General features: G+C 42.6%; 2 protein-coding genes and 1 long non-coding RNA gene across 3 annotated transcripts; all 3 read left to right on the top strand.

Moving 5' to 3' along the window:
• Positions 1-3,580: 3,580 nt before the first annotated feature.
• LOC121600536 (uncharacterized protein K02A2.6-like) lies at positions 3,581-4,222 on the top strand. The gene has a single exon (XM_041929211.1). The coding sequence runs from the start codon at positions 3,581-3,583 to the stop codon at positions 4,220-4,222; it is 642 nt and encodes a 213-aa protein (XP_041785145.1).
• Positions 4,223-6,110: 1,888 nt separating this feature from the next.
• LOC121589760 lies at positions 6,111-8,134 on the top strand. Its single transcript, XR_006004341.1, has 5 exons — positions 6,111-6,613; positions 6,684-6,785; positions 6,865-7,579; positions 7,651-7,748; positions 7,836-8,134. It is a non-coding gene; the product is annotated as an uncharacterized LOC121589760 (long non-coding RNA).
• Positions 8,135-11,822: 3,688 nt separating this feature from the next.
• Positions 11,823-17,510, top strand: LOC121589759. Its single transcript, XM_041908872.1, has 2 exons — positions 11,823-13,054; positions 16,989-17,510. The coding sequence occupies exons 1-2, from the start codon at positions 12,229-12,231 to the stop codon at positions 16,994-16,996; spliced, it is 834 nt and encodes a 277-aa protein (XP_041764806.1). The 5' UTR covers positions 11,823-12,228; the 3' UTR covers positions 16,997-17,510.
• Positions 17,511-17,941: the final 431 nt, after the last annotated feature.

Here is a 17,941-nt window from a genome sequence, read left to right as displayed (position 1 = left end):
AGCTTTTAAAGAATATAGTCGGGTAGGTTCCACGTCACTGTACGAAAGATACCAAACTTTAGAAAAAGCTTGCAAAAATCTACTGAAAGCTAAGAAAAGAGGGTATTGGAGGAGATTTATCAACAGTATCACCTCATCGACATCCATGCGTGGATTATGGACCACAGCCAAACGAATGAGAAACAGCACAATAACCAACGAGAGTGAAAAGTTTGACGGGTCTTGGCTAGGCCCATTCGCCCAAAAAATTTGTCCAGATTTTGCTCCACCCTCAGAGTTTTCTCAAACCTCTCCTGGCTCACAGCCTGAACTTGATACTTTATTCACAATGAATGAATTTAAATTACCATTGAACAAAATACACAACACCTCACCTGGGTTGGATCACATAAAGGGAAAACTGCTTAAAAATTTACCAGACTTTGCCAAAGAACAGTTACTCGAACTATTTAACAAATTTTTAGAAAATAATATTGTTGCCCCTTGCTGGCGAGAAATAAAAGTAATATCCATTCCAAAACAAAACAGCACGTCAACAGACTCACAAACTTACCGGCCCATCGCTATGTTATCCTGCTTAAGGAAAATGTTCGAAAGAATGATATTGCCTAGGTTAGACAGCTGGCTGGAAAACAACCAGTTGCTATCCAAAACACAATATGGCTTCCGTAAAGGGAAGGGCTGCAATGACTGTCTTACATTACTTACAACAGACATTCAGTTAGCCTTCGGTCGTAAACATGATATGACATCCATATTCCTTGATGTTAAAGGAGCTTTTGACTCCGTATGTATAGAAATATTGTGTCAAGAATTCGAAAAAGCCTGTATTCCTCCCAAACTCAATAATATATTGTACACATTACTGTCTAAAAAAATAATGCACTTCAACAACAATTTTCTAAATTTTAACAGGACAAATTACTACGGGCTACCTCAAGGCTCTTGTCTTAGTCCTTTGCTTTATAACTTTTACGTGAGAGATATCGACTCGTGCCTTGTAAACGGTTGTACTCTTCGACAGTTGGCAGATGATGCTGTAGTGTATTTCGCTAGCCCCGACAGTGCCAAAATGGAAGCTTCATTGCAAAAAACCATAAATAACTTAACAACCTGGTCAACAAACTTGGGGATTGAGTTTTCCACTGAAAAACCAAAACTTGTAGTCTTTTCAAGAAATGATGCGACCTCGCAAATGCCACCGGATTGCTTGACGGGGAACTGTCGCGCGCCCTCGCAAATCACTGTCAATTGCATGACGAGAGGTGACCATTTCGTCCCACCTTACCATTTTGCCCCAGGTTCCCCTAAACTAAATTTTTGCTCCAAATTTGTGTTTTCGACATTTTTGATGATAAAATTAAGGAATCATTTTTTTTACGTTCACATCAATTCCTCATTATCTACGAGCCGCATGGACAATTTACGTGAGATTAGAACTCTTACTCACTTACTCAATTTCGTGCATAAGCAAATCATCAAATCTTTTGTTAATATATCTCATTTTTTCGATAAAATCAATAGACACACAAAAATGTACATAATAACAAAGAAATCTGTTCTTTTTGCTAAGCTTTGTGTGCGGAAACCAATGATTAATGGTTTTAAAATGACGTAAAGTCCCTCAACTATGGCGACCCTCAAAGGCCCTTATCCACCATCTGATATTTTTAATCCACCTTGATGCGACCTCGCAAATGCCACCGGATTGCTTGACAGGGAACTGTCGCGCGCCCTCGCAAATCACTGTCAATTGCATGACGAGAGGTGACCATTTCGTCCCACCTTACCATTTTGCCCCAGGTTCCCCTAAACTAAATTTTTGCTCCAAATTTCTGCCCGATACCAACCCAAATTCATACCTTTCTCTCACTCCCCGTTTTCTGGTTGTTCAATTTTTTTATTGTTTATTGTGTTTAAGTGATTGGCCAAGCAAGCGGCCCTATCACTGAATTAAAACTAGAACTTAAATAACTATAATAAAGAGCAGGTTAAACGCAGTGTACAATATCAAGACGGATCAACAGAATTTTATCGATTGGTACCAATCAAATAACATGTAACGCTGATTAAATTTACGGCCATCGCAGTCACAGGATCATTCTTGCTGTATGCTGTTCTTGCTTGTAAGGTCAGTTCTAATTAGTGTGTATTAGTAGTAGAAGTAGTATTTGTTTATTGATTAATTCTTTAATATTTGTTATTGTTGTGGGAACGCAGTCGACATTCGCCTGTCGACTATTGAAGCACGATCGTGTTGAGTGCCTCAGTGTTCCCGTATTGGCGAACAAGGACCGGAGCCGCACGAGAGTTGATACCGAGCGCTCAAGGGCAACGGACGGTTGCACACCCGATACCAGTATTCGCGTATCGTCCAATGTGTTATTCAACGTGTTTCCTATTAATTCTTAAATAAAGTGTAAGAACCACAACAGTTGGCGACGAGGATTTTAAAGTTGTGACGCATTTTTATCGGAAGTGAATTTCGCGTAGTGCAAAGCAATTCCACCGACAAGGAAACGCCGCAGGATGAGTCAAGAAGAAGATGAACGTCGATCAGCGCAAGGATGGCAAGGTTGGTTATGGCCCCGGTTACAGTACACGCACCGCAAGATACAGGTCAACGTCCCCAAGTGCCACTCACAAAAGTGCCCAAGTATAGCAAAATGCTTCGGTCCCACCATTTTCTGCATCGTCAGTACAGAATGTTCCGGAAAGTGATAATTCTTCAACGGCACAAATTTTGCAACTAATGCAACAGCAGCAAATTTTGTTGCAATTAATGCAGCAAACGTGACCGCAGTGAACAAGTATTTTCCGTTCAACGTAACGCAAAACGGGATCAGCGCACCAACACAGGCCCGTCTCATTACACCAACGAACAGCGTACAGATAAACCTAGTCGACCATGCTGGTTATGTGGATCCCTGCATTGGACTCGCGAGTGCACTTACAAGACGCACACATGCACACAATGCGGATCGGTCGGTCATCACGAAGGTTTCTGTAAGCAGCAACGTACCAAGAAGCAGCCCCATCGAAAGAAGACTTTTTGTAAACGAGCCAATATGCAAAGTGTCACCGTGAATGTGAACAGCCTACATCATCGGAGGAAATTTGTATCGTGTTCGATCAACGGTTCACAAATTCGGCTCCAACTGGATACAGCATCGGACATAACCGTGATTAGTCGTCGGCTTTGGAAACGCATCGGTAGCCCGCAATTCCATCATCTGTAATCGCAAAATTGGCATCTGGTGACAAACTCGAAATGGATGGCGAATTTCGAGCAACGGTTGGAATCAACGGGCAGGAGAAGCAAACTGTAATTTTCGTGGCAAAAGGAGAATTGGCCATGCTGGGAATCGACCTTGCTGAAGCTTTCTCCTTATGGTCTGTGTGTATAAAACAGCTGTGTAACAATTTTACCAGCACAGCTACTACTCCGGAGGGAATCGTTCGAAAATTTCCCGACCTGTTTAAATCAACGATGGGTTTTTGTGCGAAAGCTGAGGTTACACTACACTTGAAGCCGAATTGCAGTCCAGTTTTCTGCGCAAAACGTCCCGTAGCTTATGCCATGCGCGATGCAGTGAACGCCGAATTTGATAGACTGGAGCGGCTCAACATCATCACACCAGTCCAGCACTCCGAGTGGGCAGCACCGATTGTAGTGGTACGCAAGTCGAATGGACAACTAAGAATATACGGAGACTATTCGACGGGACTCAACGCATCACTCTACACCCATGACTATCCGCTGCCACTGCCACAGGACATCTACACCAAACTGGGTAACTCGACAATTTCTAGCCAAATTGACTTATATGATGCTTCCTTACAGGTCCCCATTGCCGAGCAAAAGCGCCGCTTGCTCACCATAAACACGCATAAAGGGTTGTACCTGTATAATTGCCTGCCACCAGGGATTAAAGTAGCACCAGGCACATTTCAGCAGCAAATAATGGTCCATAACCAAATGCTTGCTGGAATGGAACGTGTCGCGAGTTACATGGACGACGTTATCGTTGGTGGACGAACACAACGGGAACACGACGACGTACTAAACGAAACCCTAAGACGCATTCAGGAGTATGGTTTCACCATCCGCCTGGAGAAATGTTCGTTCAACAAACGCCAAGTTCGCTACCTTGGTCACATCCTCGATAACCACGGCATTCGTCCAGACCCAGCCAAAATAGCAGCGATAAAGGATCTTTAAGCGCCAACCGACGTTAGTGGTGTACGTTCCTTTCTTGGCGCCGTTAACTATTATGGAAGATTTATGCCGAACATGTGCAAGCTTCGATACCCGTTGGACAACTTACAGCAAGAATGCAGTTCGTTTAAGTGGTCCCCTGAATGCCAAAAAGCCTTCGAGCAGTTCAAAAGTATCCTTTCATTGGAACTGCTCCTGACGCACTACGATCCAAGGCGTGAGTTCGTTGTATCCGCGCACGCGTCATCCGTCGAATTAGGCGCAACAATCGGTCACAAGTTCCCCGATGGAACTTTTAAAGTTGTGCAGCATGCGTCCCATGCACTTACAAAGGCAGAGAAAAACTACAGCCAGATAGATCGGGAAGGCTTGGCAATTATCTTCGCTGTGACTAAATTCCATAATTTTATATTTGGACGGCATTTTGCTCTACAAACGGACCACAAGCCACTTTTGAGAATTTTCGGCAGCAAGAAAGGCATCCCCATCTACACCGCCAATCGCCTGCAGAGATTCGCGCTCACCTTACAGCTGTATGATTTCGACATCAATTACGTATCGACCGACAATTTTGGGAACGCCGACATCCTTTTGCGACTGATTCGAAATCACGGAAAGTTAGAGGAAGACTACGTGATTGCTAGCATCGGCCTAGAGGAGGATATACGATCAGTTGTCGTTAACTCATTGGGTTCAGTTGCATTAAATGCAACGGATGTCGCAACGGCTACTAAATCCGATCCCATTATGAGCAAAGTCATACAGTTTGTACGACAAGACTGGCCACGTAACAGTACGTTCAGCGGTGAGCTGGCATGCTTCTACGCTAGGAAGGAAGCTTTATCAGAGATGGGAGGCTGTCTCTTATTCGGGGAGAGAGTCATCATACCTAGGGCTCTCCGGCAACGATGCCTGCGTCAACTACATCACGGCCATCCAGGTGTACAAAGGATGAAGTCGATCGCAAGAAGCTACGTCTACTGGCCGAAGATAGACACCGATATCGCTGAACTTGTTGCATCTTGTAACGCTTTTGCATCCGCAGCGAAATCACCCCCACACGCTAGCCCGGAACCATGGACTGAGATAACTGCACCGTGGCAACGTATCCACATCGATTATGCTGGCCCCATCGATGGTTTCTCCTACTTAATCGTAGTCGATGCTTTCTCTAAATGGCCAGAGGTAATAAGAACTGCCAACACAACTTCCAAAGCGACCATACGAATCCTTAATACCATGTTTGCGCGATACGGTATGCCAGTAACCCTTGTTAGCGATAATGGTCGCCAATTCATCAGTTCCGAATTGGAGGATTTTTGTATTTGTAACGGCATAGAGCACATCACATCCGCCCCATTCCACCCTCAGTCTAACGGGCAAGCGGAACGCTTCGTGGATACATTCTAGCGCGCCATAACCAAAATCACGAGCGATGGAACTGCAATAGAAGATGCACTTGACATGTTTTTACAAACATATCGCGCCACGCCAAATCCTCCAATGCCAAATAACGAAGCGCCAGCGACAGTAATGTTCGGACAACAAATTCGCACTTGTTTAGAGCTTATACGCCCTGTGCCTAAACCGCAAGAAACCAATAACGATGAGCAACGACCAAGGTGGAATGTGTAATGAGGTGTAGTTATAGCGCTTTTGGTGATCCCCCCCCCCCCTGGGATCCGATTTTGACAGATAGTTTTCCGCTTGTATATGTATTGATGGATTGTTTACGTTTTGCATGGTCAATATTTGGTGGAGATCAATTTGGGTGAATATTTTAGTTTATTAGAACACAGCCCGTGATTTAAAACGGAAATTTTCCTTCGAGAACTTGAAGCGTTTGCCAAACGCGGAAAACTAACTGTCAGTTTTCTTCGTCGATTCTTCTTCCACCTAACTGTCAAAACGGGCTTATAACTTGACCTGATATCTTTACGGTCCTTGGCAACGACGCAATTTCGTCCCAACCCAAGTAGCAACCGAAGCTTTTTTCTCCCAGTTTCAACCCCCTCATGTCCAAAAACTGCCTTCGCTCACTATTCCTATCCCATTTGTACATTCTACAATGTTTGTTGCGTTCTCGCTCATCAAGGTGTTAGTCAATTCTCTCTTGCCACACGAAGAGAATTCTCCTGCACACTTCGTGTGTTTGATTCTACCCATCCCTGTTGAACACAAGTCGTTTTCTTCCTTCGCACTCATCAGGGTGTTTGCTCTTTTCCATCCAAGCCAAAGAGCGACTTCAGTGTACTCTGAACCGTGGACATGAGAGTGTGTGTTTTTGTGCTGCGTGAACTATTTTTCCTGCGTAAAACACTTTCCCGTACTGCACCATCCGCGGTGTTCTTTTTGCTTTATCGAAGGACGAATTGTTATCATCTAATTATTTCGGTAAGTGTCCTTTTCTAAGTGTCTAGTGCTATGTGACATTTATTCTAATTAAAACATTGCACTTTACAAGTTTCAGCTGTGTGCTGCTACCGCTAGCTGTTCTCCAAACCTCTTCAAATTTCGACACTGTGTGCACAGGCGTTCAAGGTTCAATCGATCCTCAAGCACAAAGGTAAGTTTGTCACATCTTTAAATCAAGTGTAATTTTTTTTAACAAAGTGTGTCTATTAATTGTGTACTTTCATCAACAGCCTTCATACAACACCGCGGTTGAGGCGCGCCAAATCTGATGATAGTATTCGCAAAGATTTACTCGCAAAACGGATGGAAATGGAAGCCAGGAAGAATATTGCCTGAATTCGGCAATGTAATGTACCGTGTTATGACTGAGGACCATAAGGTTATACGAAGCCATATCAACCCAAGCCAGTAAGCGTGATCAACACCTTTTGCCGCTACATATTCTCTTGGATGAGTGGAACCTTCCCAGCTAGCAAAGCCGAAGGCCTTTGTATGGGAGCCATCGCGCTCATCAAGGCTCACTTACCCAAGTAGCAGAGCCGAAGTTGTTGAGAGATTTTGCTGTGTGCCAAAGCGAGAGGTCCTGTCTTCTCTCTCTAGATTTTGGACTGCAAACCGCCGCCCGTGTAGAGGTGTGTGCGTGTGACGAAAAACGATGGATGAAAAACGCGAGGAGCGGGGACTGAAGTCTTTCGGTGGTCACACACACATGCATCTTCCAGCTTATTGCACTACACCGAGTCTACCCATCTCTCTCGATCCACCATGATTTTTCTGCTATCGCGCTCATCCGAGTGTGAGGCATCCTCAGTCTGTCCAGCACTTTCCCTGTGGAAAGATGTACTGAAGTGAGGTGCGATTTCTTGTGCGACGTACTTTGCTCGTCTACGTTTTGGGCCGTGTTCAGTTCAGTTATTGAATGATTTATCGTAGCAAATTGTTGAGGTAAGTTTCTTGCTCACATGTGTGCCTGTGCAAGTACATTCAACTAACCCTTGGCGTCTAAAAAATTAAAGGTGTGTGCGCTATTTATCAACGACTACATGCTGGCCTCGTCAACAATGTTCAAAATGAGCGACGAAAAGAAAACGTTTTTCAGTTTTAAAATATTAAGGTAAGTGTTGATCTAATCTTATGCGCAAAACTCGCCATAGTAATACATACTACATACATTAATTATTGGTTCTTTTTTTTTGGAAAGCGTTCAGCACAAAACTGCCACAAACCAACGCACTGAATTACGCCAAGAACCTGTCGAAACGCGCGCAGCTCAGCGTCATTACTTAACAGAAGCCAGTTCAAAACGCGCAGCTCCTGTTCATGACGTCATCACTAAACTGAAGCCAGCTGAACACGCGCAGCACGGATGGTACCCCGAGCGCGGTAGGAGGAAGGAAGAACAAGAGGAGGATGAACAGTAAATTTAGAAGGGGGAAAGCGTTCTGCCGTCTACACAGCGGGAGTATGTCAAAACACATGTGGGAAGGGAGAGAGATACTATTCAATAAACAGCATGCGAATGTGTGCATAAAGCAAATGTGAACAGCCTCATCATTTCTATAAGTAAACCAAAAAGGGGGTGGAGGAAACACATTGGTATACGTGAGTGGCTGACGAAACCAGAACGTTTAGATGTGTGCGTGACGGATGGTTCGGGCGCCTGTGGCGAAGCTCTCGACAAGACTGCAAACGAGAGCTTTGTGGAGAGCTTTATAGGGAGCTCAGATTACACAGGCCGCCGTCGGTTTTTGCGTCCTTGGGGAAACACGTGGTGGGGGTCCGGCCCAAGATCGGATCCGAAGTCCATTCCCTACTAGCAAAGAGAATGAAAAAGTGTGCGACTTTCAGGTGAGAGGCCTGTAGTAGCAGGGAGAGACGGTTGGAAATACGCGAAATTACGCGGAGGCGCGAGCGTCTTTTGGTTTATACACAGTTTTTGCACTCACACAATCAATGCTAAATGTGTGCGTTCACTTTCAGCCTGTGCACTCAGTTTGGTTTTCTCGCAGCGGTATGCTGGTATCGGTGTCTCGCTCGCACTAGTGCAGCGAGTGTCCCACTGTGCGTTCCCTTTCTTGCCACCACACGAAATCGTCAGTCCAGCTCAAGCGTTCACCGTGAAAGGCTGCACGCGTGTTAGCCAAAGTCCCAGGCGATCGAAGTTTCGCTAAGTGTTGAAGTGTTTTGCACATTGAAATGAAGCTGTGCTTATCTTTCACCATTTATCCTAAATGTGTGATTTACGCTGCTTCATTTCAATGTTTTTTTGCTGTATTGAACATCAACAATGGGATCCACGCAGTTAGGCGGCTATTTGAAATACGACGATTTTTGTATACAAAGAATGTGTGTGGTTTGCAGCAAGATTGTGTGAAGCTATGTGTTTAAATGTGCTTTTATATGCAATAAAAGTGATAAAATGTAAACCAAGTTTGATGTGTTCAAGTTTTTGTTTTGATTCGGGTGCACCAAGTCCAAATGAAGGGAAGCGCACAGCGCGATACGAAAGAAACGAGCGCGAGGGAGTGTCAGTCCAGCGCAGCGCAATTCGCTGGAATCAAGTGGGAGGGGGTACCAGTTCAACGCAACGCAAGTCGAAAGAAGCGGGAAAGAAGGGGTATGATGAAACAGCGCGAGCGAGCGTTCTTTACTGCGAGATCGCCACGTGTATTTTAAAGGCAAGCAAGAGAGCGCATTCTCTCTGTGGTAGCGCTCCATCAGCCATTTTTAATTTTCAGCCCAAAACAATGGACTTCGAATACGATCTTGGGCCGGACCTCACCGCGTGTTTCTACCTACCCCTCGCATGAAAATTTCGTTCGCTTTGTCTGTCGGGTGTCGGGTTGTTATTCCCGGCGACACATGCTGGTTCCAGGAACTGCAATCGATCATGCTTCGATCTTGGGCGGTACCGATGTCGCAATATCTATTGATTGGAGGTGTGACAAGTAAGGGAAGAAGGGGCAAAATGGGCATGTGGGACAGAACGGGCACCTTCTATTTAAGCATTATTTCAGTACAAAGATACATTCCAATGCTCGAAAGGTATTAATTAGAGTGTTCTATGAACACCATGTAAGTTTTATAACCCTTTAAAAACAAATAACCAAGGAAAATGCAAAATAAGATGAACTAGCATATTGATGTAATTTTTGCCGCTTCGAAAATAAGCCGAAACCAATTTCAGGGATGGGTGGAAGTTTCACATTGTTTATTTTGAAAGATATAATATTTATTTACAGTTTGTCTCAACAAAGCAAGACAATTGAATCCGTTGAATCCGGGCTTTCCTGTGTAGTAAGTTCGGAGATTGTCACGGTTGCCATGTAGTAAGTTTGGAGATAGTTACGGTCGCCATGTAATGTGATGATTGTACAACTGTACATCGAGTATTGAGTACCGTCGCGGTTGGTCAGTGTTTCGCTGACATGTATCGAGGAAGAATAATACTTTGTTTGAAGCGGACTTTTCAACACTTGAACGTCCAGGCGATCATAGAAACCCAGAAGGGGTATCCTTTACTGGAAACGTTGGAGTTTAGAAGCCTTACCTTGGGAAGGGGGACATAACTAAACTCTGGAAATAAGGGGAAGCTTTTGGAATTGGCCTTATTTATACTCAATAGGTTTCGTACATTTGGTTTTGGAATGTGTTTTTGTCCCAATTAAAGTTTATTGATATGAGGTGCAATTTATACATTGTATCGGAGTGAGGTGTCTGCCATTATGTGCCTATGCTGCGCTTTTAGTGTTATTACGAAGGTTCTGGAAAGTTTAAAACGGTTCTAGCCAAACGGTTATGTTCGTCGATCTTTGCCTACACGCTTTTGGCAATAACTTGCTATGCGTTCTCTGTTTGTCCACTTTGCTGCAGTAACTTCAGGTCGACTCCGGACGACTCCGACTCCGGGTGGATCTAGTGGTTCCATTTTGCCGGAGTCGGAATCGAACTAACAATAGTCGGAATCGGATCGGAGTCGTTGGTGCGCTCCATACAGCATATATGTACTAATAACATAATATACTATATGTAATGATGTTGTTGGTGGCAGTAATGTTTCCGTTTGTTTCCATATTAATGAATACATCAGTGTTGGTGCTGGAGGGTTTCAGGAATGCAATCGTAACCTGATATTTTTTTTCCCTCACACCTGTCCGATGTTCTCTTGGACCGCCGCAAAAGCGACCATTAGTAATGGGTCAATAGCAAAGCCCAATCAATAGAAATGGGCCACGATATCCTTTTCACATACTCTTGCCGGCATTACAAATACTTTACTAGTACAAGTTGTTGTGTGCAAAGTGCATGGAAAAGGTATACAAGAAACGAAAAAAGAAGATCGGTGCACCCAAGAACGAGGATTGGCGCTCGCTGCGAAACTGCCTACAATAAGGGGAAAGCGGGACACCATGTTAAGCAATTTAATGACTATTCCTTTGAATATGCCACACAAAAATCTTACGTTATTACATGCCTGTACCATTTATCTATGAATTAAAATTGCCACATAGCCTGAAAATAACTGAAATAACATGAAAAAAGTGTAAAACAAAAGTTGATGTTATACGAGATGCTATTTTACCACGCGGGGCAAAATGGGTATAGCCCTGGGGCAAAATGGGCATATGTCAACAAAACGTGAAACCTCAAGGCACTGGGGCAATATGGGCAACAACAACTGCGCTTAGGTAATGCTCTACCCTACAGGCATAGAGTGTGCGTTTCTTGCACCCTTGCTCTGTGTGCGTTTCTTTCGTTCAGCTCACACTAATTGCGTATTTTTTTGATTTCTAAAGCTTAACAAAAAAAACAAACAAGCGTAGATCGTTTTTTCATCACTTTATTGAAACATTTACATAACTTTACACGATTTCACACATTTACGTGCACAATATTAAACTAAAATAAAATCGATCGCTCCATCGATGCAAACGTTGAAGTGGCCGAATATCTGCGTAGATCCTTTTGTATACGTTGATTTCTATAAAAAAAAGTACGAAATGAAGCTGCATAACATGCATTACAAATCATTCGCGCAGCTTCATTTCAAATCGCACAACACTTGTGTCATAACCAGCACGTACAGCAAGTTATCGTATGAGCCAACCTGACAGGAGGTAGCTGTCAAGAACCGTCAAACGGGGAATGGGAGAAAAAGTGCGCCAAGAAAAAGCAGCGTCACTTTGCACACACGAAGAACGTTTGTAAGCAGAATACCACGGAAATAAAAGTTCATACATTATAATTACAATAAATTGGCGACGAGGAAGAACGAGCATTACGCGTGCTACATTGCTCATAGAACAAAGCCGTACAAATCGAAACTGTGCTGTGTTTGTATTCATGGCATCTCCACCAAGGGAAGCTGGTTCTGCTGCTTATTCAATCATCACTCGCTCCGCTGCTAAGGCTGCTGATGCTGATCACTCTACAGAAACTCTCTTCCGCTGATAAATCCAGCGGGCATTGGTTGTTCTTTTGCTGCTGCTGCAGCTGCTGCTGTTGCTACTGCTACTGTTGATCCTTCTAATACGACCAGTTACAAGATCCGACAATACTGCTGAAATTACAACTGCTACTGCAGTTGTAAGAAGATGTCGGGAATGTTCGTGTTTGAACCATTTGACCCAACAAACTGCAAAATCCAAAGATGGCTGGAAAAACTACAGATTGCTTTCAAAATTCATCGTGTTCCCGAAGAAGACAAACGCGATTACCTCCTTCACTACATGAGTAGTGCGACCTACGATGTATTGTGCAACAATCTAAAGAATGATGAACCGCAAACAAAAACGTTCGAAGAAATTGTTGCCATCCTCAAAGAGCATTTTAATCCAAATCCATTGGAAATTTTGGAAAATTTCAAGTTTGCAAACCGAAAACAACGCGAAAATGAATCACTGAGCACATATTTGATGGAATTAGAAAAGCTTGCTCAAACTTGTAGTTTTGGCGATTACCTTGACAAAGCCTTGCGAAATCAACTCGTGTTCGGACTTCAAAACCGTGCGATACAATCGCGGCTGCTCGAGATACGTGACCTGACATTGGCTAAAGCAAAGGACATAGCTTTCGGCATGGAAATGTCTAACCGAGGTACAGATGAGATACAAGGCACCGTTACTCCATATCCAGTTCAGTACATCATTGCTGCGAATAAAAAGAAAAGCAAGCCGGCGTCAACTCAACGGAAAGTAACTTGCTATCGGTGTGGGGATGGAGACCATCTTGCGGATAAGTGCCGACACTTGAAGACAATTTGCAATCATTGCAATAAGATGGGGCATCTTGCAAAAGTATGCCGGACAAAAGTAAATCGTTCGAGTGTACACACACTAGAATGCAGCTCTGAGCTTCCCGCGGACGATGACGCCAACATCGTGGACGTGTTCAACATGAGAACAATACAAAACATGGCTGGTAAGTTTTTGCTAGAAATGGAGATTTCCGACAGAAAACTTATTTTGTAGGTGGACACTGGCTCTCCAGTATCCCTTATTAGTAACAGGGATAGATTAAATTATTTTCCTAACATAACAACAACAAAAAAGTAACGTCAAATTGAAAAGTTATTGTGCTGGTGTGATAAACGTGCTAGGTGAAATCAAGGTGAAGGCTGTAATTAATAGTGTAGAAACTTTTTTACCACTACTTGTTACGGAATCAGAGAGGAATCTTCTGCTTGGGCGTAACTGGATAAAGACTATAAATTTAAACCTAAACGAATTTCTAAAAACCAACTATGAAGTATCCTGTTGCTCCTCGGAAAAATCTACTACAAGCTCAAATTTAGAAACCCTAATCAACAAATATCCCAAAGTCTTTAGTTCAGGACTAGGAAAAATTGAAAATTTACAAGCTTCATTAACTCTACGTCAAGATGCAAAGCCAGTTTTCTTCAAGACTAGGCCTGTCGCATTTGCGGTGCGCGATGCTGTGAGCAAAGAAATTGATAAACTAATTTCAGAAAATGTCCTAGAAAAAGTGGATCATTCCAAATGGGCTACTCCTATTATCTCAGTAAAAAAATCGGGAGGGAATGTTAGATTATGCGGGGAATATAAAATCACGGTAAACCCAAATTTAATAATTGACGAAAACCCGCTTCCGACTGTAGAAGAATTATTTGCAAATGTGGCCGGGAAGACAAATTTTCAAAAATAGATCTCTCCCAAGCTTATCTTCAATTGGAGGTAAACCCTTGTTGTCGCGAAATATTAACATTAACACGACACATAAAGGACTATTTCCCCCCACTAGATTAATGTATGGAGTAGCATCGGCTCAAGCAATATTTCAAGGGTTGATTGAGCAAATCCTCCAAGGCATACCAGGGGTGACTACATTCATTGATGATATTCGGATTACAGGCCCAAATGACGAAATGCATTTACAAAGATTGGAAGAAGTTTTGAAAAGATTGGAAAAATACAATTTAAGAGTAAATAAATCAAAATGTTGCTTTTTCGAAGACCAGATAGAATATTGCGGATATGTAGTAGATAAGCATGGCATACATAAACTGAATACAAAAATTTAAGCCATACAAGATATGCCTATCCCAAGAAACAAAGATCAGTTACGTTCGTTCCTGGGATTAATTAACTATTATGGTCGTTTCTTCCCACATTTAAGTACAGTTATTTATCCTCTGAATAATCTCTTTTGGATGAAATACCTTATGTATGGGACGAGCATTGCAATAAATCATTTACCCATGTGAAAAAAGAAATGCAAACTGAAAGAGTGTTAGTTCATTATAACCCTAATCTTCCTATCGTATTAGCTACAGATGCATCACCTTATGGAGTGGGTGCTGTGTTAAGCCATCAATTCCCTGATGGATCTGAAAGACCCTTGCAATACGCTTTCCAAACCTTACCCTACAAACAACGAGCGGGATATTTTATCATGGTGTGTGTAAAAACCTAGAGTTAAGCGGAGAATCGGTGTGAAATACACGGAGGCGAGAGCGCGTTTTGGTTTCGACACAGTTTTTGGCACTAACACAGTTACACATGTGGAAATGTGTGCGTTCATTTTCGGCCAGCTCGCTCAGTTTGATCTGCTCACAGCGCTGTGCTGATGTCGGTGTCTCGCTTGCACTGCTGCACCGAAAGTTCCTCTGTGTGCTCTCGTTCTTGCTACCACACTAAATCGTCAGTACAGCTCAAGGATCGGCAGCGAGCGGCCGAACGTGCGTCAGCCTAAGTCCTGGACGATTGATGTTATGATTTTGTAAAGTGTTCAAGTGTTCAAGTGTTGTGCGAATTCAAATGAAGCTGCGCGAATGATTCGTAATGCATGTTATGTACATCGCGCAGCTTCATTTCGTATCTTTTTTACAGTAATCAACGTGTGCAAAAGGATCTACGCAGATATTCGGCCATTTTAACGTTTGCATCGATGGAGCGATCAATTTTATTTTAGGCAAATATTGCGTATCAACTTACGTAGATGTGTGAAATCGTGTAAAGTTAAAATGTAAATGTTTCAATAAAGTGATGAAAAAAAAAATCTACGCGTGTTTACGTTTTTGTTTAGCTTTAGATAACAAAAAAATACGCAGCGAGTGTGAGCGATCGCTGAACGTAAGAAACGCACACAGCGCAACACGAAAGAAACTAACACAAGCACACGAAAGGATGCTCGCGTATGGGCGCGAGCATTGAGAGAGCGCACCGTGTATTTTACATGGGAGCGGGAGAGAACCGTGGTACCCGTTCCCGCCCCCTTTTTTAAGCCTAGAAAATCTTCCATCGGCTTAACTCTAGGTTTTTACGCACACCATGATAAAAATTACCCGCTCTTTGTCCGTAGGGTAAATAAAATACAACAACGTTATTCACAAATTGATAAAGAGGCATACGCAATCATGTTTGGAGTCCGTAAATTTCACCAATACTTATATGGACGGAAATTTACACTCATAACCGACAACAAGCCGTTGGCACAAATATTTGCAGAAAATAAAGGATTGCCAACGATGTCAGCAATGCAGCATTACGCAGTTTTTTTGCAAGGATTCGAATACAATATTCGCCATCGTAAATCAGCAAACCACTACAACGCAGATGCGTTTTCAAGGCTGCCCTTACCATCAGTGGACTCGGAAACCAAAATAGAAGAGTCTGATGTAGTGGAGATAAACACTATTCAAACATTACCACTTACAGTGCTCGAATTAGGAAAGGCTACGACAACGATGCAGAAGTTGAAGAGCTATTACGAGCTCTCAGAACGGGAAAAACCATCCGTCCAAAGTATTGTTTTGGCATTGATCAAAAATAATTTTCCTTACAGAGCGACTGTATAATGCGAGGCAGTAGAGTGTATATACCCCCCATTTTAAGGGAGAAAGTATTACAGGAACTTCATTCCTCTCACTTTGGAATATCGAGAATAAAGTCATTAGCAAGAAGTTATTGCTGGTGGCCTAATATAGATAAGGACATAGAAAATATGGTTATCAACTGCCAATTTTGTCAAGAAACAAGAGCAAACCCACCCAAAGTACCGATCCATTGTTGGTAGAAAGCTGAAGGTCCTTTTCAAAGAGTGCATGTAGATTATGCAGGTCCTTTCATGAGAAGCTATTTTTTATACTAGTAGACGCATTTTCAAAATGGCCTGAAGTCCGAATAGTATATAACATCACAACCGAAACCACGATTAATACATGCAGGGACATATTTAGTACTTTCGGAGTTCCTATAATTTTGGTGAGTGATAATGGCACTCAGTTTTCATCAACAGAATTTGCTCACTCGTTAAAGTTTAACGGCGTAATTCATAAATTTAGCGCCCCATACCATCCCGCCACAAATGGACAAGCCGAGCGATTCATTCAAACATTTAAAGCAAAGCTGAAAGCTATGAAGTGTAGTCGTTTAGAAATTCCAGGAGTATTGAGCAATATTTTAATGTCTTATCGAAAAATGATACACCCAAGTACGGGATTCTCACCGTCCATGTTAGTTTTTGGACGGCAAATACGACGTCGTATCGACTTGATGATTCCTTCAACGAGTACATCTTCCAAAGAAGTGACCTTAAAAATCAAAGAATTTCAAAATGTTCAAAGGGTAGCAGCCAGAGAGTACATTAAGGATAATAAGTGGGAATTTGGAAAAGTAAAAGAAAGGTTAGGCAAATTTCACTACTTGATAGAATTAGATGATGGAAGAACTTGGAAACGTCACATTGATCAAATGCGATCCGTAGGTAATAACCCAAACAGTACCAATGATTTGTATATTTTTGGCAAAGGTAAAGATTAACATAATTTGCTATCGGAAAAAGCTATCAAACAAAACAACATTTCACAAAAAGTAACTAAATATTCATCATCTAGGTCAATAGAAAAATCACTATCCAACCCAACACCTCCAAGTTTTCGGTCGGAGCCTCCATGTCTAGCAGAGATAACACCAGATGCGGAGTTGCGGCGATCTACGAGGACGATAAAACCAGTAAAACGTCTAGATATATAGATTATTAATAAAAACTATTTTCGGGGGGAAGAGCTGTCATAACCAGCACGTACAGCAAGTTATCGTATGAGCCAACCTGACAGGAGGTAGCTGTCAAGAACCGTCAAACGGGGAATGGGAGAAAAAGTGCGCCAAGAAAAAGCAGCGTCACTTTGCACGTTTGTAAGCAGAATACCACGGAAATAAAGTTCATACATTATAATGACGATAACTTGAATACTTGAACACTTTACAAAATCACAACACCAGTCGTCCAGGACTTAGACTGACACACGTGCGGCCGCTCGCTGCGGATCCTTGAGCTGTACTGACGATTTCGTGTGGTAGCAAGAATGAGAGCACACAGAGGAACTTTCGGTGCAGCAGTGCAAGTGAGACACCGATATCAGCACGGCGCTGCGAATCCGACGCATTGTAACACATTTCGGAAAGCCAAATCCCACTATTGCAACACATTCATTATATTTTATCAGCAAATCAATCCACACCAAAGCAACATGCACAGACCATACTGTTCATACAAAAATCATTGAGACACATTTATTGAAAACAAACGAAACGCGCAACATAAGCAATTCAAGCGTTACTGCAGCAAAGTGGACAAACAGAGAACGCATAGCAAGTTATTGCCAAAAGCGTGTAGGCAAAGATCGACGAACATAACCGTTTGGCTAGAACCGTTTTAAACTTTCCAGAACCTTCGTAATAACACTAAAAGCGCAGCATAGGCACATAATGGCAGACACCTCACTCCGATACAATGTATAAATTGCACCTCATATCAATAAACTTTAATTGGGACAAAAACACATTC

The sequence above is a fragment of the Anopheles merus genome, chromosome 2R, assembly GCF_017562075.2.
Source record: "Anopheles merus strain MAF chromosome 2R, AmerM5.1, whole genome shotgun sequence".
Classification (NCBI taxonomy): Eukaryota; Metazoa; Arthropoda; class Insecta; order Diptera; family Culicidae; genus Anopheles; species Anopheles merus.
Note: the sequence above shows the minus strand (reverse complement) of the source record. Positions and strands in the feature narration are given on the sequence as shown.